This window comes from Musa acuminata, chromosome BXJ3-7 (assembly GCF_036884655.1).
Source record: "Musa acuminata AAA Group cultivar baxijiao chromosome BXJ3-7, Cavendish_Baxijiao_AAA, whole genome shotgun sequence".
NCBI lineage: Eukaryota > Viridiplantae > Streptophyta > Magnoliopsida > Zingiberales > Musaceae > Musa > Musa acuminata.
The window spans coordinates 17952826-17980113 of record NC_088355.1 but is presented as its reverse complement, the minus strand read 5'-3'; the positions used below and the strand labels follow the sequence as shown (position 1 = coordinate 17980113).

Genomic DNA, 27288 nt, shown 5'->3' with positions numbered 1-27288 from the left:
TCTTGCATATATGTGTGTATATATGCCTTCGAATACTTTTAACTCTGTCATCTGTCACTTACAGATTCATCATGACAGTAAAGGGACCAAAAACCACGCCATAGGATCTCGCAACCTAAACACCACCGACTCCCAACCGCCACCGCTTGCAGCAGTAACACGCGTCCTACTTAACCTGTTGCACACGTGTGTTCGTCTCCGCCCGTCCACCGTCGCTGCCATGCATGGCTATACCAGTTTGCTCGCGTGCATGATTCGACGAGTGCCTCTTCTTTGACGTCACTCACCAAAAGGGTAGCAAACGTTGCCCGTCTCCTCTCCTCTGTACTACTTGGCCGCTACAAAGAGATCTCGTCCTCCGCCCTTTTCTTCCGCCTTCCGCGGCTTCTCGCCAGCGTTGCACTGCGGAGAGCTGCGTTCGTCGGGCACCGACGGACGGGCAGCAGCAGGTCGACCCTTCACAAAAATCGACGCCCCGGCCGCCGGTGCCACCTCGTGCGGCACCGATCCCTGGGCCCGACCCTTCGCCCGACTACGCGGGCCCGCCGCCGCCGGTGATTCTGCCTCGAGACGACGTCGTCAACCCCGAGGATAACCTGCCGTTGCGGGGACAAACTTTGGTAGCGGAGTTCTAGCTTTTCTGTTGTCTTCTATGGAGCCAACACAGAGGATGGAAAAGATCTGCAATTGTTCATGCTGTGGCTTGTAAGAAACTGCAATTAGTTCTGCAACGAGGATTCTAATCTTGTTCGTGAGGTGATTACAGTGTAATTTAGGAGCATTCCTAATGTTTGATCTGTGGAGAACTTCATAAAGAACTTTCATGCTTAATTATAGTTTATATATTATAAATAATAATAATAATAATAATAATAATGATGTGAATCAGCAATCATTTGATTGAAAATGATTGCACTTATAATGTGTGGGAGATGGAGATTAAGAGAGGATTTGAGGATAATTTAAAGAGTTATAAACTGTATTTAATTGTTTAAGTTGTGTATTGGTGTCTAAACTGATCTCCGATGTTTGATTTATTCATATAATAACTATGTTTTTATTTAAGCTAATTTTATAAGGGTAGGCGTGGAGATTTCGGGTTGAAGAGGAATATATTCGTCATTTTGCGTAAAAGAAATGTATTGGTACGTTCCACAGCTTACGGTGAAGTCCTGCGTTTCTTCAATCGCCGCCCCTTTCCTTCGTCCTCGATCCCCCCTTCGGTTCTCCCTCCACTACCGCCCGCCGCCGCAGAAACGGAAGGCGGCGGCATGACGTCCCCCTCCGCCGCCACCCTGTCGCCTCTCCGCCGGAAGGACGGCGGCGGCGGTATCGGCGAAAGCCGCGACGAGGAGGAGGCCTCTCGGCGCCCGCTGGAGCCCGAAAGTGTCGGCATCGAGATGCCCGAATCCGACCGCAGGATCGGTGGGTTTGTTTCTTTGGCCGATTCCCTTCTCTGTTCCCGACCTGTCGGTGGCGATCCCACTAACCTTCGGTCAAACCCGCTGATTCCCCCTGTCCCAACATCTCGAATATTTATTTTCTGTAAATTTCTTTGATTAATTTCACCTCGGTAGTCCGAATCTTTCTGATTGTGGTGTCTGAACTCAATTTGGGTGAAACCATTTACAAAGAGTTAAATCGCCCACCGGTTACGTAACAAATATACAAAAGTAGGTCTTTTTCTTTGCTCCAGGCAAAATCTTTCTAGTAATTGTACCTATGATGGGGAGCACATCGGGTTTTATCTGAGAAGTATCATCTGTGATTAGTTGTCATATTTTTGTCTCTCTGGGCAGATAATTCTTAACTGTTTTCAAATAGTTAATAACTTCTGTCTTCTCTGAAATGAACATGATGGAGTGATACATTTATTAGGATGACAGGTGATTTATGAATTTAACTTGGGTACTGATCCTGAGCTTCAGTTTGACATTATAGTCCTATGAGCTATAGTCATTTTTAAATGCTGAATGCTGAATGCCTTTCAGTTTGACATTATGTTATTCTTAAGCTTCTTATGGTCAAAACTATCCATGGTAAAAAAACGATGTGCTTATTGTAGGTACTTCCGGATCAAGGAATCAGCTACTTTCTGGTGATGCTACAGGAGGAGCATATTTCTCCAATATAAATCTTATCCAGAGGAACAAGTCCAAGATTAGCAGCTTAACATGTTTTGGAGTGGATATGACCCCCGAAAACTTTGCAGTTGCAATAGTGTATTTTGTGCAAGGAGTTTTAGGCCTTGCCAGGCTTGCTGTGAACTTTTACTTGAAGGACGATCTTCATCTTGACCCAGCAGAGGTCAGTCACCTTCTTTTTTAAAAAAAATGTAATATATGTTGGTTCCAAATTCAAGTTTGGGTAGCATTCCTGTTTTCCTTCTCCTGTTTTCTTGGTTAATAGTTTATAATATAATTATCATTGTACATTTCCTTTCCATCTTGTGATTAGCAGATGTTGCTTAATTTAAATTTATGACTGATAACATGATATCCTACTTGGAAAGTAATCTTCACATAAACATTGACTCTTTTTTCCATCTGATTTAGACAGCGGTTGTGACAGGTCTGTCTTCTTTGCCATGGTTGATCAAACCTGTTTATGGTTTTATCAGGTTTGCGCATCTGTAGTATTCCTTTATCATCTTTTGCAATATGGTTGCTTAAATATTCATCTAATGGCAGTGACTCGTTCCCACTTTTTGGCTACCGAAGGAGATCATATCTTTTTCTGTCTGGGCTTCTTGGAGCACTTTCATGGAGCTTAATGGCTATGTTTGTCAACAGCAAATATAGTGCTGGACTTTGTATTCTTCTTGGATCTCTTTCAGTTGCCTTTTCTGATGTTGTAAGTGTTATAATTACTTTGGCACACTTAATCTATGAGTTGATCTCTTCTATTTACTATGCAAATTGATGTCAAGATGTATTAAAAAAAATTATATTTATCTAGTTAATGAAACCTGCCATCCTGATAAGCTCTCCTAATTATTCTTTTTCATGCTTAGATGAGTGCTTTTGAAGTCTGAGACATGTATTATAGGTTGTTGATTCAATGGTTGTTGAAAGGGCTCGTGGTGAATCACAGAGCACATCAGGATCCCTTCAGTCTTTATGTTGGGGATCTTCAGCCTTTGGGGGGATTGTGAGTGCATATTTTAGTGGTTCACTTGTGAACAAATATGGTGTGAGGTTTGTTACAGCATCTGGAGTCTTGTCCTCTATATTAAAATTTTTGTAATTCTTTCTAATTTATCATCGTCGTGTATTGCAGATATGTTTTTGGCATTACTGCTTTTCTTCCATTGATGACATCAGCAGTTGCTATTCTTGTAAAAGAACATGCTTCGAATGCTACCAGAGGACATAATCTCTCAAGCACCAGTTCAGGCTTTCTAAAGAGCTCCAAGCAAAGTATTTTCCAGTTGTGGGCTGCCATTAAGCAGCCTGACATCTTTTTGCCGACATTATTCATTTTCCTGTGGCAGGCAACACCACATTCAGAGTCTGCCATGTTCTTCTTTATGTAGGTTTAAGAACATACACATTGCATTTCTGACTGATTTACACTAATTTCTTTCCATTTCATTTGAGATATGGTGCCTCTCATTTTATACTTTCTGATTAGGCATTTCTTGCAATAGTCTTATCTTGGGAAAGTCGCATTAAGTTCTTCATTACCATGATTTTTTTTCTTGTTCGATTGTGATTGCATAAAACTCACAACAAAAGGTAAGGATGTATGAATTGATCCATGTCCATTTTATGGCCATATATTATAAACATAAAACTGCTAAAAATAAGTATTTATTGTTGTTGGGATAGTGGGTGAGATGTAATAGTTGTGATTGAAATTTTTATTGACACTTACACCCGAAAATATGTCTATCTTTGGCCACACTGCCACAATTTTGTTGAACTTTTTAAAATGATCTGATTGCAAGTTGGATTCTTTGATCATTAATGTGGTTTTACTTGATTAGATGGGTAGAAGTTCTGAGTCTTTTCAGGATTCTCTTTATTTGAGCTTTAAGCCTAGAATTGCTTTAATAAGTATCCATTACATCTCCTTTGTGATAAAATGCCCTTACTGAACTTTTCTTTTTTGGGTAACCCCTGGATATCTAATCTGACAACCCAATTGCTTCTGTTTTGTAAAAATATTTCAGAAAACAAATATTTCAGAAAAATATTTCAGAAAATATATCTATCTTTGGCCACACTGCCACAATTCTGTTGAACTTTTTAAAATGATCTGATTGCAAGTTGGATTCTTTGATCATTAATGTGGTTTTACTTGATTAGATGGGTAGAAGTTCGGAGTCTTTTCAGGATTCTCTTTATTTGAGCTTTAAGCCTAGAATTGCTTTAATAAGTATCCATTACATCTACTTTGTGATAAAATGCCCTTACTGAATCTTTCTTTTTTGGGTAACCCCTGGATATCTAATCTGACAACCCAATTGCTTCTGTTTTGTAAAAATATTTCAGAAAACAAATGCTTGATCGTAAAAAAAAACCGAATTTTAATGTATTTCTATCCCCCAGACCATGTCAAACTTTAGAAAAACATATATAAAGCTCATGCCTCTTACAATTGTACATTACATATCAGAAGTATTAATTTATAAGGAAGTTTATGGCTTTGAGGATTATCTTTACGTCACATTTCAATATTTCAGCAAGCCACTTTAGATTCAAATATTATTACAGAGAAGTGTGAATCTGTAATTCAAAATTGATATGTAAACAAATTTGGATTTCCTACATTTTTCAACTAAAAAGACGATCAAATGCATAAGACTCTTGCTACTGCTGGATATAGGGAGGTCCAATTTATGCGGTCTTACCCTTTTAAGCAAAGAGGTTGTTTTCATGACCTGAACTTTGATCATTTTGTTAGGACTCTAGCTAGGAGAGTCCTAATTGAGAGGGACATTCATGTAAAACCGACCTAAGCCGACCCCTATTAAAGAGGTGAAGAGGTCGGCTAGGGTTAGGAGGTTGTTTCTTAGAGAAGAATAAGGAGTTGTAAAGGAATAGGAGTCCTATTAGGAGTTAGGGTTTAGAAGCCCTATAAATAGTCATGTATTCCTCCTCTTTTGATAAGCAATAGATGAATATTTTCTGCAGCCTTTGAGCAGCAACTTGGAGGGAAGAACCCCTATAGAGTTCCAAGGAGGTCGATCCCTTAAAGAGATCAACCCTAAGTTTAGAATCTGCGAGGGTTCTAACATCTGGTATCAGTGCAGCGTTCTTGGCGTCTCGCTGCCTTTCCACAACCATCCATCAACCCTCCACAACCGCCCAAAGCAATTCCCACAATTGCTTAAGAGATCGTTGCCAAATTTCGCCGTCATCTCCACCACCACGGATCATTCTTTGATCTCCTCGTGAATTGCAACAGGTTCTGGTTTTCTACCTTACTACTGTTGCAATTTAGTTATTCTTATTTGAAAATCCCAAAAAAATTATTCCTATATTGCTGCATAAACTTTTCGTCATAAAGTTTTCATCTCTACGACGAAAGATACATTGCAGAATTCCAACCGTATAGCACCGTCTGTTTGATCTTGCTACTGTATTTTTTCTATCCAAATCTCTACGAAATTTTTATGACATCTTTGACATTTCCTAACAGCAGATTTCTTTTGGTTTTGTCAAAAAATTCTCAATATAAACCATTGATATTTTACGTCTAATCTGCTATACTTGAAAATCTGCACTGTAAAATTTCAGCCGCATAGCACTATTTGTTTGATATTGATACAATGTTGTTTCTATCCAAATCTCTACAAAATTTTTATAATAGCTTTGACACTTCCTAACAGTGGAATTCCTTTTAGTTTCATCAAAAAATTCTCAATATAAACCACTGATCTTTTACGTCCAATCTGCTATACTTAAAAATCTGTGTTGCAGAAAATTTCAGTCGCATATTGTTGCATTAACCCATCTATTTGCAATCTTTTTTGAATGAAATTTCTTATACACTTCATAGATCATCTTGGCTTCCATCTAAGATTGATCTATTAAGAAATTCATCTCTAAAAACGATTTTGTGTTGCTCCAAATTTTCGTCGTAACCCGCTGAAATTTCTCGACGAGAATTCTGCAATCGCAACTTGCACCAATTTCATTGCTGTTATACTACCGAAATTTTCTTGATTAAATTAGATATCCTTGCTGCCATATAAACTATGATTTTGTTATCAATTCCATCCTCAATTCTCTCAAGTTTTTGGTGGAAATTACGTCGAGAAACCGTTGTTTCTTTGACGACAATTCTACTCTTACAAGACAGCACATACTTGCTGCAACTTCCACTTATTTCTATCAAACCTTTACTACCATCTACCACAGATCCAAAACTTTCATCTACAGCCCTAAAACTCTACTAAACCACACCCTCAAACTGCACCCAAAATAGCCACAAAACAAGCCTAAACCGTAGCCTACATCCACCAATCTACCAACCCTTTCGACCATCACGTCTCTCAACCAATACATGCCTTTAACTCGACAACAAAAGAGAGATCTTAACATCACAGATTTGGCAGCATATACTATGGCATCTGAGGAGGTAATCAATGCTAAATTCAAAGCCTTCGAGGCGCGAATGGAGGATAAGATTCGGACGCTCTTTATCGAACTCAGATTGGGCCGACCACTAAGCCCGAAGAAATCACATCAAGGAGAGAGCTTTGCCCAATCGCACCAAGCCCAAAGATATGACTTCCAAGAGAGGGGAAGCTCTATGACCAACCCCAACTATCCATGCATGAGAGTGGACTTCCCTAGATGGAAAGAAGGAGACCCGATTGGTTGGATCTCGCGCGCGGAGCGATATTTTCGGTACTATAAAACCGCGGATGCATCTATGGTTAAAATTGCAGTTATACATCTTGAAGGGGATGCTATACAGTGGTTTGACTGGTTTGAACATACTTATGGAGTCCTTTCATGGCAACAATTCAAAGAAGGACTATTGATCCGCTTTAAACCAACCGATTACGAGAATATTGACGGACAACTAGCAAAGATCCGACAAACCTCTACCATTCAGGAGTACCAAACCATCTTTGAAAGATTATCTAATCAAACTCGTGATTGGTCTCAAAAACAGCTATTGAGGACCTTCATTGAGGGCTTGAAGCCGAAGATCCGATGAGAAGTTAAAGCGTGACAACCATATACGCTTATGGCAACCATCTCTTTTGCATGACATCAAGAGGAGCAATTGAACCATGAAGCTCGGAGGACTAGGGTCACTCCTCAACTAGTAATATTGAAGCCCTCAGCCCCCCTTACTATCGACCAAGTCCCTACACTAAAGAGGTTAACAAGAGAAGAGCTTCGGGAGCGATATGCGAAGGGGTTATGTTGGCATTGTGACGAGCCGTGGAGCCGTGAGCATCGCTGTAGTAAAGGGAGACTTATTATGATTGAACCAATAGAAGAAGAGGTCATTGAACATCCAGAAGAGAGCCTTGAACATGAAGAAGAAGATACAGAAGAAGAGTCATAACCGACCGAAGTTACGGTACATACACTAGCCGGCTACTCAAACCCGCAAACGATCAAAGTTGGAGGCATTCTCAAACAACAACCGATCATTGTTCTCATCGACACGGGCAGTACTAATAACTTTCTAAACATTAAGGTTACTATCCAGATGGCCTTACCTATCGAGAATTGCAACAGGTTTGATGTTAAGGTTGCCGATGGATGGATTTTGAAGTATGATCATAGGCGCCCGCAAGTGAAACTGTTGCTGATCATGAGGCCTTACCAAGAGATAATTGCATATTTCTTCCTTCTCCCTCTTGATGATTATGAGGCCATACTCATAATTAAATGGTTGACGACATTAGGTGATATTTCTTGAAATTTTATGCAACTAATTATGAAATTTTACAGTAAGGAGAAACAGGTGATACTGAACGGGAAACGTGGGGGCGACGTAACGACGATTTGCACACAACAAATGGAGAAGGTTTTGCATAAAGCATGCAGCAGATTTTTGGTACAACTTGAGTAGCAAACTAAGGGAGAGCCAATAGAATTTGAAGATCCAAACCTACTTCCTTTGCTTGCTGAATTTTCAGATATATTTGACGAACCGTATAACCTACCTCTTACCCATCGGCATGATCATTATATAACGATTCTTTCAGGCAAACCTCCAGTAAATACTTGGCCATATCAATATCTACATCTCCAGAAGGATGAAATAGAAAGGATTGTAAAAGAGATGCTCGAAACAGGAGTTATTCGGCCAAGTTGCAACCTTTACTCTTCACTAGTGCTACTTGTACGCAAGAAGGACGGAACATGGCGAATATGCGTTGATTACCGAGCTCTCAATGGCATAACCATCAAGGACAAATACCTTATTCCAATAGCAGATGAATTGCTAGATGAAAGGGAGCACAAATCTTCACAAAATTGGACCTTTGATCCGGGTATCATCAAATATGAGTATGCGAAGAAGACATACCGAAAATCACCTTTTGAACACACAACAACCACTACGAATTTTTGCTTTCTTCAACAGAAGGTGGAATATCTTGGACATATCATATCAGAGGAAGGTGTGACAGTGGACCCCTTCAAAATTGAAGCAATGCAAAACTGGCCTACCCCGAGGAACATAAAATTGCTATATGGCTTTCTGGGTTTAACAGGCTACTATCGTAAGTTCGTGAAAAACTATGAAAAGATCAATGCACCACTTACTTTCTTACTGGAAAAAGATGTCTTCCAATGGTTAGACAGAGCCTCCGCTGCCTTCGACAAACTTAAGGCAGCCATGACGATGACGCCGGTGCTAACACTACCAGATTTCATTCGACCCTTCATTATTGAGGTCGACGCATCTAGAGTCGGAATTGGAGCCATTCTTATGCAAGATGGTCGACCACTCGCATACACTAGTAAGACATTATCTCCCTCCCATCAAAATAAGTCAATATATGATAAGGAGATGCTCTCCATTGTGCGCGCAACAACGAGGTGGAGACCCTACTTGATTGGTCGACGATTTCAAATTAAAAACCGACCATAAAAGCCTCAAGTACTTTTTGGAGCGAAAGATATCATCCCCTGAGCAGCAAAAATGGGTAACAAAACTTCTTGGATTTGATTATGAAATAACTTACAAAAAGGGGAAAGAGAATATTCTTACAGATGCGCTTTCGCAGCTACCCGAGCAAGCTCAAGTTTCGGCCGTTTTACTTCCGACCAACGACTTCCTTGAGGATATTAAGAAGGAATGACAAGAAGATTCAGAGATTAGGTACTAAATTGAAAAGGAGTACGACATATTACCCACAAATCGATGGCCAGACAGAAGTTGTAAATAGGTGCTTGGAGACAGCCCAAAGCCACCCGTTAAATATGACTATCCAAGGAGAACTCCAGACCCAGCCAAGTACCATTATTGATCGACGGATCGTAACTCGACGACGATGACCCACTACTAAAGTGCTAATACAGTGGGTGAACCTACCAACAGAAGATGCCACTTAGGAGAACTATGACGACTTGAAGATCAAATTCCCAAAATTTATGAATCGTCAGCCTCGAGGACAAGGCTAATTTGAAGAGGGCGGGTCTGTTAGGACTCTAGCTAGGAGAGTCCTAATTGAGAGGGACATTCATATAAAACCTACCTAAGCCGACCTCTATTTAAGAGGTGAAGAGGCCGGCTAGGGTTAGGAGGTTGTTTCTTAGAGAAGAATAAGGAGTTGTAAAGGAATAGGAGTCTTGAGTAGGAGTCCTATTAGGAGTTGGTTAGAAGTAGGAGTCTTAAGTAGGAGTCCTATTAGGAGTTAGGGTTTAGAAGCCCTATAAATAGTCATGTATTCCTCCTCTTTTGATAAGCAATAGATGAATATTTTCTGCAGCCTTTGAGCAGCAACTTGGAGGGAGGAATCCCTATAGAGTTCCAAGGAGGCCGATCCCCTAAAGAGATCAACTTCAAGTTTAGAATCTGCAAGGGTTCTAACACATTTAAATTGTAAATGAATTATTTTACTGGGAATTTCTTGTGATAGATTTTTTTGACAGCAAAACGCAATAACGGATAACACTATTAATTTATGCTTGTTATGGATTCAAAATGAGACTCGTAATTGTTTCATGTCACTGGAATCAAAAGTCTATACTCTCAATATGCAAGAAATGTAGGATGAATTTCTTGAATTTAACAAAACAAGTGAAATGGAAATTGCTTTAGCTTTCTCACATGGGTATCCTTAGATTTGACTACTAGGTTCATTTGCACTTAGTTGGCATTTGTTGGTGGAGAATGAGTGTTATAAAATATTTATCCATTTGTTTCAACTTTCAACTTAGTTTGAAGCTGACTTCTAAATATATATGAGAACATAGTTTTTTTTTTTCCTATCCCATTTTGTCCAAGTTTTTTGATATATTTGTTTGATTAGATTTTGTGTTACCTAGGAAAAACGGCAACCTAGTGCACTAGGCTCCCACTAATGTGAAGTTTAGGAAGGGTCAATATACATGCACCCTAATTTAAATATTGGTCATATGGGTGTCCCTTTCTATGACGCTAAACCATGGTTTGCAATATCATACCGTACCGTTTTGTCACGGACAAACTTCTAAACAAGATGTTTGATGTAATGCTCATGTATGTCCGTGTCTTTTGGCATGTTCATGCCTTGTACAACATGTAGAGGGGCGGCCGAAGGCTTAATAGTCCCATTTTAGTTGGGTTGGTGGCCTCTTTAGGCTTGTAAATAAAGGTTGTGTCATGTTGACACGTACGAGAGATTCTCGATCTGTAATGGACCATTTTACTCTTTGTTGTGCCACTGTTCAGAGCTTGTAAAGTTTGTTTGTAATTTGCATTGTCTATGAAGTGTTTTTCGGAGATGTTTGCTTATGGATCCCGATTGAGGCATTCTCTCTAACCCGTTCTCTCTTTTGGTGGTCCTAAGGGACAATGGGAGGCTTCGGGGAGGCTGACCTTTGCGGACGGACACGCAAGGGTGCCACATGACTTAGGCAAAACCAGCTAAGTCCGTGACAGATGGTATCAAAGCGGGACAAGCACTCATAGAAACACTTGGCATGCAAACGTGGGGGACCTAGCGGGACTGCGTTGAGGGCAGTTAGCACACGCGCGACCGTTTGGGGGAAAACGGGCATGAAGATGTAGGGAAAAGGAGTCGCTCAGAGGAGCGGACATTCGAGATTGGCATTCAGAGGAATGGCCAACCCTTCGCGCAAGAGGCACCACGAGAACAGGCAAGCTTGGAAGAATGTGGAGCGCACAAAGGTTGGGATGGCTGAGTTTGAGCTACGGCTCAACGTTGACAACTATACTTGATGGTGCTTAAGCCAAGCGAGGCGCTTGGTAAAGGACGAGACCATCCAAGGTGGAATGAGTTGCTCAACGACCAAAAGAGTTATGCAAAGCTCACAGAGGTGAGGGGAATTGCTAACTCGAAGAATTTGGTACTCATGCATGGGCTTGTATGCGAACGATGGAATGTTCGCGACCATCCCAAGGCGACCGAAACTCGGCGCCATGGAACATTGAAACTTTCTCTTCGGCGTGTGAAGGATACGTCCGTAGGAGGCTGAAGTGTGCAACGAGTTCAGCTTGTTGCTAGGCCTTGAGTGGTGCAGCGGGGGGCTGTATTGACGTGGAGTCGCAATCTAGCAAGTGCGTTTGCAGGAGGCAGAACAATGCATAGTTTGTTCAGTAGATCGGAGTAGTCCAAGGGGATGGTGGTCTCCGAAACGAAGAGAGATGGTGCTCCAATGGGACAGGTATCCAGGAGGGATAAGTCCCGGCTCTCCAGAGGGAGAATCATATGAGATAGACCTTACATGTTGAGGAGGAGTACCTCAACAAACAACAACTCTATGAAGCTCGATGGACTGAGCAAGCGGCGAGGAGTCGTCACATGATCTCGCTTGAGAGAATGCATTGGTGGATGCATTGCGAGATCAAGTGGGGGAGCGACCCAAAGCAACTTAAATGAAGGCACACTTGGAGTCGATGTGGAGATCGGACTCAAGGGAGGGCTGACCCGTGGAATGGTGGGCGCGAGGGCCGCCATCAATTCAATGTGAAAACGAGGAGCGGAGCAACTTAAGTGTAACTTGGCGAAGTACTCAAGCTACATAAAGGGAGCCAGCATAAAAGTTGGAACGTGGAGCAGAGGCACAGTGCTTTCCTTAGACAGAGGTCAAGGACATGAACTCTTACAGAGGCAAGAGTAGGATCATACTGTTCCATGGGACCTTCATTCTGACGGAGCGGACTCATCTTGCATGGTGCCAAAGACGAAGGGAGCTTTGGGGCACATGCAACTTATCTCGGAGAAGCATTTGATGGAGGAACTAAGGCGACTCAATTTGCGGAGGCGAAGTTGGGTACAGAAGGCCTTGGCACGGGGCAAGAGGACGCAGAGGCGGGTACTCTTGAAGAATATGCCATAGTGTTGCCATTCGAGTTGCTATGAAGGAAGCGGTGCGCAGCGGAGATTGTGCTGGTAGGGGCAGAGGCCCAGGATCCAGACAATGGTGCACAAATTACAGTGAAGTCGGTGGACTTCGGGAGCTACTAGGCGACGGACTGTCCTAGAGCTGTGCTTCATCTAGGTGTGACCCAAGAGTGGGTGGATGAAGGTCGATTGCCAAAGGAGCGAACACAATCGAAGGTGGAGGAGACCCTGCGATGTATTGGCAGAGGCCACACATGGAGGGTTCACAATTCGAGTTTATTCCACAAGGATCTGAATACAATGGAGATGTCACCAGGAGGCGACATGGTGCAGCGGATCGTGGTGGAACAGTTCGTGGCAATGCGATACACACGACATAGTCCCGGGAGGGACTAGATCATATGGAGGTATGATCGGGAGCTACTGGAAGCTCCACTTCGGTGAACAACACGACGGCAAGAAGGGCTATGGATTTAATGAGTGAAGGCCATGGTACCGCAGAGGCGGGTCTTCCGGGCGTGCATCGAATTTTGCATCGGATGAAAGCCTTGGTCATTAGCATATGGGGGCTATGTTCCACCAAGGAAAAAGTTCGAATGCAAGTACCAGTGAGTCCCATGGGAGGGACTTGATCATGCAGAGGTATGATCGAAGCAGCTGTAGAGTTGGACTGCTCCAGAGCTCATATTCGCTTAAGGGAGCCCGACAAGTCAGAGGACAAGGTCGAGTAAGCGAACGTTGCTACCAAGGAAGCTAAGGAGAACAGAATCGGTGCAAACCCTACAACGTGATGGCAGAGGCCATACATGGGAGTTGCAGTATGTCTTTCCATCGACCAAACAGATTGCTTGGAGAACACAGAGGTGTTGAAGCAGGGGGTCGAAAGGGGTGAGGAAGCCACGACGAGTCCAGAGGGACTTAGCTACCCAAAATCAAGCATCAGTTAGAATGGAGGTGGACTCAGAGGAGTGCCACGGAGACATATCTACTGATCATGAAGAAAAGGGATGCAGATGCGAGGCGACGGATAGTAGGGCCATGGGCATGGCAGCGCTATGGTACCGCAGAGGCGGGACTTCCGTGAAAGTCATTGATCCCTTGCTCTCATGGAGGGAGAGCACTTGGTCATAAAAGGGGTCGAGGAGGTGGAGCATGCAGAGGCAATCTCCAAGTACCGAGACAAGGCTGAAGGGCAGAGGCCGAAGAACTTCGTAAGACCGGTGTCAATGTGTTTCTCATCAAGATAGCCGAAAGTGAAGGACTTCGGGTCATGCAAGAGTGCATAACCAAGGAATGAAGCAGGCAGTACGCGGTGCTGTACCTTCGCTACTCAGGGGAGTAGGCAGCAGGGTTGATGGAGAAGACGGTACAATCCCAGAAGCGACCAAACCTATGAGAGAACTACTCTAAGTTGGGGTGAAAACTTCCTGCATTCCAGAAGTTCAATGGCATTGAGAAGGTGAATCACAGTAGCTAACTCAACGCAAGGAGTGCAAACATTTCAAGTGCTTCATAAGTGTGAGCACAGAGCAGGCGAAGGCTAGTAACCAGCTCGATGCATGAAGTACAACCTCGAGGAGGCGGGCGAAATCAAGTAACCTTTGCCTTCTCAACTCTTAAGAGAATGTGCGAAACCGAGTACCCCAATTCTCTTATCTATCCAGCAGAGGAGCTCTGCACAAGTTCAAAGACCCTTCGAAGATAATGGAAGACAATAGTTGTCAAATCCTCACCAATGGTGATCAGTGCTACTGAGAGTAGATTGTCCGCTTCATTTCCCAACGAAATGCCAATCGAAAGCGGAAGTGATGCGAACCTACTTGGATGTGACAACTAAGTGAAAGAAGAGTCAATGAGCAAATTTTGTGGAGGAAGGACCCAGAACTTCAGAAGTTTGCGAGACGATGCTCGTTAAAGCTCCAACAAGCATCCACCCAGTTCATGCAGTATGTGGAATTTGAGAGACTAGCGCAGTAAAGATGGTCTTTTCCTTTATCTGGGGGATCCACATGAATCAACAATGATCAACACAACTCAGCCAACCCCACACCAGAGTCAGAGTCATTGGTGAGTTACAGCAGCATGGCGGATCAAAGGTTCGACTACTCAAAAACAGCAGCGAAGAGCAGTTGGGAGCCAAGAGGCACATTGTAGCTGGAGCAGAAGATTGAAGACTCAACAAAGGCGAGGAGTTGTAGTGTCGACAAAGGCTTCAACGAGGACGTCGAAGGAATAAGTGGGAGAGAATGTCACGGACAAACTTCTAAACAAGATGTTTGATGTAATACTCATGTATGTCCGTGTCTTTTGGCATGTTCATGCCTTGTACAGCATGTAGAGGGGCGGTCGAAGGCTTAATAGTCTCATTTTAGTTGGGTTGGTGGCCTCTTTAGGCTTGTAAATAAAGGTTGTGTCATGTTGACACGTACGAGAGATTCTCGGTTTGTAATGGATCATTTTACCTTTTGTTGTGCCACTGTTTAGAGCTTGTAAAGTCTGTTTGTAATTTGCATTTTCTATGAAGTGTTTTTCGGAGATGTTTGCTTGTGGATCCCGATTGAGGCGTTCTCTCTAACCCGTTCTCTCTTTTGGTGGTCCTAAGGGACAATGGGAGGCTTCGGGGAGGCTGACCTTTGCGGACGGACACTCAAGGGTGCCGCACGACTTAGGCAAAACCAGCTATGTCCGTGACAGTTCGGTACGGGCAGTATATACCGATCCGATAAAAGGCTGGTACGGGTGGTACATTGGTATACTTTAGTGTATCATGTGTCGGTATGCTCGGTACAGCTCGGTACAGCTCGGTATAGTTTGGTACATACCGTACTGACAGCTGATCGGTACATTGGTACAGTACGGCATTCAGAACCTTGCACTAAACCTCTCCCAAAGATTTTGTGTTACTTGCAAGACAAACTACAGGTGTAGAGTTAACTTTTCTGGACATCATAATCTGACTGATACAAGACAACATGGCCCTCTTTCATGCAGACATCTAGCCTCGTGTGATCACACTTATTCATTATTGGGCATTCACGACTGCTAGTAAAATTTTTTATATTGATTGCAATTCTTCACATTGCAAATAAAAATCTGAGATAGATTACCATGGTGCAATAAATCCATGTTTGTAGTTGTTTACATACACCTTTAGAACTTCATTACCTAAATCTGAAATTACAACAAGGAGATAAATTAGTATTGATATCTATGCCAAGGCTATTTAATCTGCATTCTCCATAGTGTAACCAAAACTTTTATGACGAAATCTAAGTGGAGAAGATGCATCTGTATCGTACCTAGAACAACCAAATGCTCTATTTTTTTTTTTTTTTCTTTCCTCCTGCTCTTTGAATTGCATACGCTTGAACTTGTTACACCAAATTTGTAGTGCCAACACTCATCTCGGTATATAGTTATACCCTTGTAAGATTCTGGTTTTGACCTATGATTGATTGTTAAATGCTCTTTGTCTAAAATACATACACTAGCAATATATGCAACCTGAGATCACATGTTGTGCCTGAATAATATCGTACTTAATCTAAGAACAAATTTGCACTTAATAGTCTTTGTAGCTTGCTGTTCCACTAGCAATGAAAAAGGCTCAGTGCCAGTCCTTTTCTTTTTCCAGTTTGAAGTGCTTATTGACCACTTGGTCTTCTTTTCTCATGTATACTTGCTAGGTAGTTTGCATATTAAGCTCTTTATTTATATTCTGAGAACTAAACTTTTTGTGTTGTCCCTTTGCATCCATGCTTGGATTAAGAACAAATAAACTTCGATTTACTCCAGAATTTCTTGGCCGTGTCAAGCTTGTTACTTCTGTGGCATCCTTGGTCGGGGTTGCATTGTATAATTCGCTTCTAAAGAATGTTCCGCTAAGAAAAATCTTTCTTCTGACAACAATTTTTGGGTCAACCCTTGGGATGACGCAGGTGTGCATCATGTAATAACTTAGAATGTACAAAATTCAGTTTTCTCTCAAGTAACTTTGGTTATTTCACAGGTCTTTCTTGTCACTGGATTAAACCGACAGTTTGGTATTAGTGATGAATGGTTTTCCATCGGGGACTCTTTGATTATAACAGTTCTCAGTCAGGTTAGTGTGAACAACATGAACTGTATATTTTACTTGATTGCAATCAATCAAAATACATGCTTATATTTGGTCAACTTTTTAATACCAACACCATGTGTAGAAAAAGTGAATGTGTGCAGGATACATAGATGAACTTTCTACCTGCAGAGAGTTAAATCATGTTGTTCACGAATAAATTGGAATTACTCAAGTCCTTTGTTTTCTGGTTGTAGTTTGAGATCAATTTGTTTATCTTCTTACTTTGTTGCAAGATTTGCCGTACCACAGCATACCGCTCGGTACAAGCAGTATATATCAGTCCGATAGAGGACCGATATGGGTGGTACATTGATACACCTCCATATACCATGTGTCGATGCGCTCTGTATGGTTCGATATAACTCTGTATGTACCGTATCGATAGCTGGTTGGTACATTAGTACGGAACGATAAAGACAACCATGCTTTATTATTCCTGCATCGACTAAACAGTAAGCTTATAACAGATGCATTTACATTTTTCTGTTGTCAGACAGCAATTTCACTGCCTGATTTACTCTCCCTAAACTTGAGTTGACTACCACGTGTTTATTTATCAAGAGTCAACTCAAATCTGAGACTCATTCATGAATTGACCTCCTTGAATGGATCTGGGCCCAAAGGATCATGTGATCCTACAATCTGGATTGCAAGTTTGACTACGATGGTGTGATCTAGGGAGATAATCTTTGAGATGTCGAACCATTCATCTACAAAAGCTTAAGCCTAAGAGGAAGACCTTAATTTTGGAGATGATAGCACACACATTGATGCACAACTTCAAGAACATTTGAGCGATGAGCCAAGTTGAAGATGAGAGAAGAAATCTGATAGTGATGCTCGTCTCTGCTCTTGTTTCAGCTGATGAAAATGTCTCTCAACTTCCTTTACATACTGTTCAAGACTCTTCTATGGCTCTAAAGAGGACTTTTTCTGAACTTGCCTTTCAGTTTTAGAGACACCAAGACCACATGTTCCATCTCCTCACATGCCGAAGAACCCAAGTTTACCAAAAGTTGTTTTTCAAAATTATGCCTTTATCCCTCCATTTGTGGTTTATTAAACCTACTGCTCCTTCACAATCTACAAATCGACCACTGCCCCAAGCTTAACAGCAACAACAACAACAGCCTTCATGGGGCTACGCCTTGGCCATCCAAAGTCTAAGGAGGGGTTAGCCAATCGGTGGATGAAAAGGAGGTTTTATGCTCTCTGGATGATGAACTAGTAGATGATTAACCTCTTGAACCTCCAGATCCTCTGAACACTTCTACATCAGCTTTGTGACACTACAAATGGAGACTAGAACAATGTTAGGCCCTTGTGCATCCTCCTTTGAAGGCACAACAGGAGAGACGACATGCATGTTACAATCCTCAGGTGATTCTTTTGCTAATTGGAGATTTTTCTCAGTACCTTGACCAGCAGAACATGATGTTACACATTGCCAATTGCATATCCACTTTCCAAAAGTCACTGAGATTTTTTACAACTTGGTTCTTTCATGTGGAATGATTTTTTAATTTTATAGGTATCTTGGATGCCAAAATGGTGACATTCATAGAGAAAGAAAAAAAAGGCAAATCTCAAAAAAAAAAAATCAGTACTGGTGCCATGCGGTAAGCTTACCTCCCAGTTAAGTTTGATATCAATCTGCGTGCCCACAGTAAGACCAGTGCAATGAACTTATTGGGTGGTACAGCCAATATCAGACCAAACTGAGTGAAAAATCACCTGGCCACCAATGTATACCTGCTTGTACTGATCAAGGAAAGCAGTATTTTAAACCTCAGATGAGACCATAACTATTGCTACTTTATTATCACTAGTGGTAGATGCCGCGGGCATGGTTTCAAAGCTTGCCTGTGGCAGACCATACGGATCAGTATTTATAGGTCTAATACTCGGTACTGGTATAATACCATTCTATGATTATATCAGCTGCCTCTTTAGCCCCCTTGGGAGTCCAAACATGATCCGCTTCTTTTACGAGATTTCCCGCCACTACAACTCATTGAACCTCTTGTATAGCATCTTTAGGACAAGAGACATACTTTTACTTTCATTACAATGAGAAACAGATTATTGGATATTAATGTAATAGCTAAATAAATGTCCTGTTGGTGTTAGGCTATGAGGAGCCCAAGGAGGGAGAGTTTATAGATCTATATGAAAATGAAGTTTAACTTGTGCGATATTGTGGTGGAAGAAGAACCACCACCTGTTGAAGTTTCGACGTTCCAGTTGTTGAGAGATACTTAATGCCATCTCCATCAGCTCTTAAACATAAAACGATGGGATTTACTTCCCATGTCAAAAGCAACTTGTTTTCATATCGGTAGACGCTGATCAACATATTCGTTATTGCAACTAATGTGGCAAAAAGAGTAAACACATTATTTGGAGAGACAAGAGAAAGCATGTGCAAGAGGCTAAAATAAAGGTCTTGTGAGCCCCTATGAGACATTGCAACTTGAGTTTTAAAAGTTTGTGCTCTCTATTTTTTTTCTATATTCCTCTCCTCTTCTTTCTCTTCTTGGAGTGAATTTGGTGGCAAGAAAGGATTCATGTAGCCAGTCCTAGATAGTTTAGATTTTTTGTTGATTAGCAAAAACAAAAGATAAAAATTAAGCTGTGCCTCCAGGTTTTATGGTTGTGATTTTTTTTTATCCTTTCTATGTTACAAGCAAAAGGTTCAAGTTGCTACAGTCAGTGGTGCATCACATTTCTAGACTATGTAATCACTGGACTGAACACATCGAGAATTTCAAAATCATTCATCATCATCTTTCAACGAGTAAAATACAACAAAGATGTGAATAACACAATTTAACTTTTACCTGTTGTTTTGCTCTATTTTAATGTAATATCAATTTAACAGAACATGGAAAAACATGGTGGTGCACTTTTGTTATTGCTTTGAATCTGTAGTACATTTCAATGAAGCACCGTATTGTCACGAACTTAGCTAGAATTGCCTAAGTCGTGAGGCACCCTTGCGGCAAAGTCACGAACTTAGCTGAAGTTGCCTAAGTCATGAAGCACCCTTGCGCCAACTCCTCGGACTTAGCTGGGATTGCCTAACTCACGATACTCTTGGGGCCGGGCTTGACTTGCTCATAACAGGAGCAGCCTTAAGCTTGGAACTCGCTACCGTTTCACTCAGGCTCCTCTCCTACCTAGCCTAGGTCGGCTTGGTCTAGCAAGTTTATTAAGAGTAACAACTGCACTCGGGAAGATACCTCCTTTCGAAATGTTATTTGGGAACCTTACTGCTGGCTCTTCACCAATTACATTTGGCTCTATTCTGCCTAAGCCACGAGGCGCCCTTGCGACATATCCGTCCGCAAAGGTTCAGCCTAGTTGCAACCTCGTACAGGTCCCGAAAGACTTGTAAAACAGAAAGTTGATTAGATTGAAAATGAGCGCCGGACAAGTCCCGACGTCTCGCAAAGAGGGAAGCTTTATAAGCAATTCAACAAGAACCATGAGTGCAAGAGAGAAAAGAGAGGAAGGAGAAAACAAGGACTTTATAAGGTAGAACGAACAGTTGCAAGTCCACAAACAACTGCTCACCGGGTGCTGGGCGCGAAGGCAAGTTTCCATCAAGTTAACGTGCAAACATATGAACATTATTCAACGCTCGACAATATACTGAAGCCCCATCCAACCCTGTGCCACTTGGGGGGTTTCAGGGTGCGGAGATGGCTAACGTTTTGGGTGTAGCTGCGGTTTGCAGAAAACAAGCCGTGGCACACGAAAATGGAGCCATTTTGGGGCAGTTCGACCCGGTGCGGCGAGCGGTCGCACTGTAGCACTACGAACTGTTGTTGCTTACATTTTCCAAACAAAAACACACAAAACCAAGGCAAAACATGATGCCATGTCTCTATACAAGCATGCAAAAGCGACGAACGGTTCGTTGAACAAAGTTGTTCTGGGTGCGCAATGACCGTTCGTGACATTCTCTCCTACTTAAACTGTCGATGCCCTCGTCGACGCTTGTTAATAGTTGTTGATGATTGCTTCTTCATGTCGTAGGGCATCTTCGGGCTCCTAGCTGGCTTCAGTTCGGGGAAGCTTTCGCAACTTCACCAAGTACTCGATCTGCTCTGCTCCATTGGGTAGTTTTATCTTGCGATTCGCTAAAATGGTTTCAACTCGCTTCTTATAGGAGGCTCTGGTGGGGGGTAGTCGAGTTAGAACACTTTGGGTAGCATCTTGCGGATCTGAATGGTAGGCTTTCAAGTTGTTGGCGTAAAAATCATGAATTTTGAGCCACACCGGCAGCTACAACTTGTAGGAGATGTTGCCCACCCTACTGATAATTGGGAAGGGCCCTTCATTCTTACACACAAATCTTTTGTTTACTTTGTTCCTATAGAATTAGAGTGATGCTGGTTGAAGCTTTACCAACACCAAATCGTCGACTTTGAACTCTTGTAGTCGCCTTCCCAAGTCTGTCCACTTCATCTTTTTGGCCGTCTTCTCCAAGTAATCCCGTACAATATCTGCATTTCGGTGCCCATTCTTTTGCAAAGTGATATGCTGACGGACTACTCTCAGTATACCCGATAGCCAATGTGTGAGGAGTCGACGATTGTTGTCCTGTAATGATCTCGAAGGGGCTTTTGTTGGACGCAGAGTTCTATTGCAAGTTGTAGGAGAATAGGGCTATGTCCAATAGCTTCACCCAATCTCGTTGGTTGGCACTCACGTAGTGCCAAAGATATTGTTCAAAGAGCGAGTTTATCCTTTCGGTTTGACAATCCTTCTAGAGGTGGAGGCTTGTGGAGAAGTATAACTTAGACCCCAGCAATTTGAATAGCTCGGTCCAGAATCGTCTCAGGAACCGAGCATCTCGATCACTGATGATATTATGCGGGACTCCCCAATACTTCACCACATTCTTTATCATCAGCTTGGCCGCCTCCTCTGCTGAACAGTGTAGGGGTGCAGCAATGAAAGTTGCATACTTGGAAAATCGATCGACCACCACGAGTATCGATCCGAGTCCCCCTACTGCCAACAAGCTTGTTATGAAGTCCAAGGAAATGCTCTCCTACGGCCTTTCTGGTACGGGCAACGGCTCCAAAAGTCCCACCGGCTTCCGCTACTTCACCTTGTCTTGTTGGCAAGTCAGGCACTTCGAACATATTCCTCCACATCAGTCCCTATCTTCGGCCAGTAGAAGGCCCTCTCCGCGAGAGCTAAGGTTCTGTGAATACCCGGATATCCAGCCCAAAGGGAATCGTGACACTCTCTTAAGAGTTCACGCCTCAAATTGTCCACTCGAGGAACATAAACTATATTCCCTTTTGTGTAAATGAGTCCCTCCTGGACCCAAAATCATCGTGCCTTGCCTTCTTTGATGAGCTGCATCAAGGTTACTATCTGGGGATCAATGTACAGTCTATCCCTGATCCTAGAAAGGAAGTTGGAGTGCAACTGAATTGCTTGGCCTCTGCCCTCTAACTGTATGGCATTCACTCGCTCCACTTTCTGACTCAATGCATCGGTCACGACATTTGCTTTTCCGGGCTTATACTCCATTGCCATATCAAACTCGGCCAGGAAGTCCTACCATCGTGCTTGCTTTGGGGAGAGTTTCTGAGTTTGGAAATAGCTCAAAGAGATGTTTTCTGTCCTCTAACACAAATCATGATCTAAGAAGGTAGTGCCGCCAAACTCGTAAACAGTGGACCACCGCTGTCATTTCTTTCTCGTGCACCGGATTTTGCCGCTCAGTCTCGTTGAGCTTGCGGCTCTCGTAGGCCACCGGATGACCCTCCTGCATGAGTACTCCCCCAATAGCGAAATCTGAAACATTTGTGTGGACTTCGAAGGGCTCCCTATAGTCCGGCAATTTGAGCACCGGTTCTTCCAACATAGCAGCCTTTTGATCTTTGAATGTACTTCACATTTGTCGGACCATCTCCAAGGTTGCTCCTTCTTCAGCAACTCCGTCAGTGGAGTTGCGCACTTCGAATACCCAGCTATGAAGCGCCGATAGTAGTTGATGAAACCAAGGAAGGATCTCAGTTCCGACACCTTCTTTGGAGTTCGCCATTCCGCAACAACTTGCACCTTTGATTTGTCCATCCGAATAGAACCATCACCAATTCGATGTCCCAAGAATAAAATCTCCGTCTGAGCAAAGGAGCACTTATCCATTTTCACAAACAAAGTGTTCTCCCTGAGAACCTTGAAAATTGTCCAAAGGTGCTCGACATACTCCTCGAGCGTTTGGTTGTAGACGACGATATCTTCCAAGTAGACGATCATAAACTTATCCAAATACTCCTTGAATAGTTGGTTCATAAGAGTGCAGAACGTGGCTAGAGCATTGGTTAAGTCGAAAGGCATCACCAAGAACTCAAACACTTCGTACCTAGTCATGTAGGCAGTCTTTGCTTCATCACCTTCAGCAATGCGCACCTGCCAGTACCCCGACCAGAGGTCGAGTTTGAAGAAATATTTTGCTTTACCCAATTGGTCAAATAAGTCCGCAATGAGCGGGATAGGATACTTGTTCTTCACCGTCACTTTGTTGAGGGCTCGATAATCGACACAAAGTCAGAGGCTTCCATCTTGTTTCTTTTGGAAGAGAACTGGAGCTCCGAATGATGCTTTGGAACTGCGGATGAGACCATCGCTTAGCAGTTCATCTAATTGCTTTTTGAGCTCTGCCAACTCTGGAGGGGACATGCGGGAGGGTGCTCTCGATGGAGGCTTCACTCTTGGCTCCAGCTCGATATGATGATCCATGCCTCTACGTGGCGGCAGAGTCTTCGGCAACTCGGGTGGTATAACGTTTGTAAACTCCTTCAGAACGTTCACCACCACAACAGGTTCATGAATGGCTTCCTCATCGAGTGGCTCTAGCTTCACAGCAGCCATGAATGTTAATTCGCCTTTTCGTACCCCTTTCTTTAATTGTAATGTCGATATCTGTTGGGGGTCCCTAGTTCCTCTCCAAGAGACGGGAACCACACAGGGGTCGTCACCTCTCATCATACATATGGAGTTTAGGAACGACATTGGCACCAACTTCGCCGCGTGCATAAACTCCATTCCAAGAATCACTTGGAAGACGTCCAATGGCACCACCATCATGTTCGTGCTCCCGCTCCATGTTCCGATCTTGATGGGGACTCCCTTTGCTAGCTTGGAGATCCGCTTGGCCTTCGAGTTCACCGCCTTCATCCGACTTGGGTTCTTCTCCAAGATCAGCCCAAGTCGCTTTGCTTCTCAATCAACAATAAAGTTGTGGGTAACGCCCGTGTCCACTATTGCATGGGTTGTTTGGTCATTGAGCTTAATGTCCACATACATCAGCTCGTTACTCCCTGCTTTCAATGGCTTTGCCTTCATGTTCTCCCCCACTTGACCCCGTAATGCATTCAACAAACGCATTGCTCCTATTCGGGGACCTTGTGACTCCTTATCGTTGCTACTGGATTCTGAACTGCTTGAACTGAAGGCGACAACCTTGCCCTTGTCTGATTTCGGGGGGTGGATTGAAGCTGTTAAAGCATTGAGTGTCTGTTTCTGTGGGCACGCCCTCACTATGTGCGGCCCTCCACACAAGAAGCATCCGTCAGGTTTTGAGGTCTTGCCTTTTGAGCTTGGCCCTTTATGAGAACTCTTCTTTGTTCGCCCTCGGGCTCCATCCCTCGAGAATATTTTGGGAGGCGGTTTCCTGAAGATTGTTTCCTTTTTCCCGAGTCCTCCGAGGAAACAAAGTTGATGAGCCTTTTTGTGGCCGCAATTGCCCCGATCACATCGATACAGTTCCTGTTGAGCCCACGATTTTAGGCCATCGAGGAAGTTGAACAACTTATCCTTCTCGAACATGTCCTGTATATTTATCATCAGTATAGAAAATTGCTTCATGTAGTCTCGGATGGAAGTACTTCGGCGGAGTTGTCTCAACTTCCTCCTTGCGACGAACTCTGTGTTCTCGGATAGGAACTGAGTTCTCAACTCCCGCTTCGAGTTCTTAACTCCCGCTTCAATTCCTCCCATGTGTCCACTCGACACCGACTTTGTTGGATCTCCTCCCAACGGGTTCGTCACCAAAATTTTGCATCCCTATTCAGATACATGGTTGTTATTGAAACTTTGGTATCTTTAGAATCGGGCCTTGTAGCTCGAAAGTATTGTTCCATGTCAAACAAGAAATTCTCGAGCTCTTTTGCGTCCCTAGCACCTCCATAGCAATGAGGCTCAGGTGCCCTCAGGTTTTGTGGCGACACAATGCGGGTGTTGCTCCCTCCCGCATTTAGTACCCTTGTGAGTGCTATAACTCTGGAAGTGAGTTCCGTCACGACTTCGTGCAAATGTTGCACAGAGTCTTTGGTATCGTCCGTCGGTCAATCGACTAGGGCCTCAACATTGTCGATTCGGGATTCAGCTTTTCTTGTGAGCTCTCTACTCTAAGAAACCTTCGTTAGCCTTGGTAGAGTTCCTCCAAGCTCGCTTCAAGAACATCCAAGCGAGTTTTCGCCGCTGTGAGTCTTTCCTTATGACTCTTCTTCCCAGTTGGTATGCCAGATTGTGCCTCCACTCGCGGAAAGTAGCCAATTTCTCACTCATCATGTTCGCTGCTACAATCCTCCAAAGCGGCTCCAATGACATGAGAGCGAGTGTGCACTTGCAACCCGCCTGCGGTTGCTTGGACAAAGGTTCAGCTTGCCCCGCCTTGCTCGATTCGCCACGATGCTTGGCCATGGCGAGATTGCGAAGTTTCTTCGTTACGTAGTCGAATTGCTTGCCTGCTCTGATACCATAATGTCACAGACTTAGTTGGAATTGCCTAAGTCGTGAGGCACCCTTGCGGCAAAGTCACAAACTTAGCTGAAGTTGCCTAAGTCGTGAAGCACCCTTACGCCAACTCCTCGGACTTAGTTGGGATTGCCTAAGTCACGAGGCGCGTTTGCAACATATGCGTCCGCAAAGGTTCAGGCCCCGAAGGGCCTATAAAACAGAAAGTTGATTAGATTGAAAACGAGCGACGGACAAGTCCTGACATCTTACGAAGAGGGAAGCTTTACAAGCAATTCAACAAGCACCTTGAGTGCAAGAGAGGAAGGAGAAAACAAGGACTTTAGAAGGTAGAACGAATAGTTGCAAGTCCACAAACAACTGCTCACCGAGTGCCGGGCGCAAAGGCAAGTTCCCGTCAAGTTAACGTGCGAACTTGTGAAGATTGTTCAACGCCCGACAATATACCGAAGCCTCATCCAGCCCTGTGGCACCTGGGGGGTTCCAGGGTGCTGAGATGGCTGACGTTTTGGGTGCAGCTGCGGTTTGCAGAAAACAAGCCGTGACACGCGAAAACGGAGCCATTTTGGGGCAATTCGGTCCGGCACGGCAAGCGGTTGCACTGCAGCGCTGCGAACTATCGTTGCTTACATTTTCCAATCAAAAACACACAAAATCAAGGCAAAATATGCTGTCATGTCTCTGTACAAGCATACAAAAACGACGAACGATTCGTTGAACGACGTTGTTGCGGGTGTGCAATGACCGTTCGTGACAGTATGGTGGTGAGAACTACCTATTCCTTTGCTCCAAATCTGTATTTCTTTTTAAGATATTAATCCCTTTGCTGTTCTGAATGTGGTTAATTTCCTAATTTTTTCACATCAAGTATAATTGAGATCTTGATCTGTGACGCAGGCTTCATTCATGCCTGTACTGGTCTTAGCAGCAAGATTATGCCCATCTGGAGTCGAAGCCACACTGTTTGCTACTCTGATGTCCATCTCCAATGCAGGCAGTGTCACTGGAGGTCTCATAGGTGCCGGTGTCACTCAGCTTCTCGGTGTCACAAAAGACAGCTTCAAAAACTTAGCTCTGTTGATCATAATTTGCAATCTCAGCTCACTGCTGCCTTTGCCGCTCATTGGGCTACTTCCTGACGAGAAAGAAGAATCAAAAAATGTGGATATCGAACAAGCAAAATTGAATTGAGAATTCCATAAATGTTGAACACCTTTCTTCCAGTTGTGAAAGATCAGATTCATGCAATAGCTAACACATACAGTGCCCTGCTATATCCTATTTTCAAGGCTTTTGTACGTATTGAAGAAAGGAAATCTCATCCTTAGACTTCTTGTATTATTTTCCTTTCAGGTAGTGTTTTCATGCTTTTTGGAAGCGAAAAAATTTTCTTGTTGATTTTTTATGCTTCTGTATTGCTTTATATTCTGGTATTTTGCTACAGTTATTCAATAATTTTAAAAAAATATATAAACAAATTATTCATCCTCCAATATGTGGAGGAACATGTTGGAATAATAGTATATTTGAAGTAATATGTTGAACAAAAGTCGTGTGGGAGGATTGGATAGATAGTCATCAATTCAAAGAAATATTAAATAGTCAATCAAATGGTCAGCACAATAGATAGTCATCAATTCAAAGAAATATTAAATAGTCCTACCAATTAGTTTCCTAAAACCTTCTTTAAGATAAAGCAAGGCAAAGTAAGCCTCTCCCAAGTCCAAAAAGTTCTTTTAAATGCATTCGGGCTTTTGGGCAACAAGTAGGCGAGCCCAAAGGTTACTGTCACAATTAAGAATAGGAAGAATCCGTTGGTAAACTTGAACAACTTGGATATCATGAGTGCCTAAACCTTCAGCACTCTTAGAATATATGTGATGCAATT

At 43.0% G+C, this 27288-nt stretch overlaps 1 protein-coding gene and 1 pseudogene across 2 annotated transcripts; both read left to right on the top strand.

Moving 5' to 3' along the window:
• LOC103992018 (pyruvate kinase isozyme A, chloroplastic-like) overlaps positions 1-755 on the top strand; it is a 41846-nt pseudogene extending 41091 nt beyond the window's left edge.
• LOC135584046 (folate-biopterin transporter 1, chloroplastic-like) lies at positions 370-26805 on the top strand. Of its 2 annotated transcripts, none has more exons than XM_065160031.1 (9): positions 370-756; positions 2066-2307; positions 2556-2620; positions 2691-2853; positions 3049-3197; positions 3280-3531; positions 16263-16431; positions 16503-16595; positions 26298-26805. In XM_065160031.1, the coding sequence occupies exons 2-9, from the start codon at positions 2191-2193 to the stop codon at positions 26589-26591; spliced, it is 1302 nt and encodes a 433-aa protein (XP_065016103.1). In that variant the 5' UTR covers positions 370-756; positions 2066-2190; the 3' UTR covers positions 26592-26805. The 2 variants fall into 2 exon arrangements, with proteins under 2 accessions (XP_065016103.1, XP_065016102.1); XM_065160030.1 differs by lacking the exon at positions 370-756 and adding an exon at positions 1133-1425.
• Positions 26806-27288: the final 483 nt, after the last annotated feature.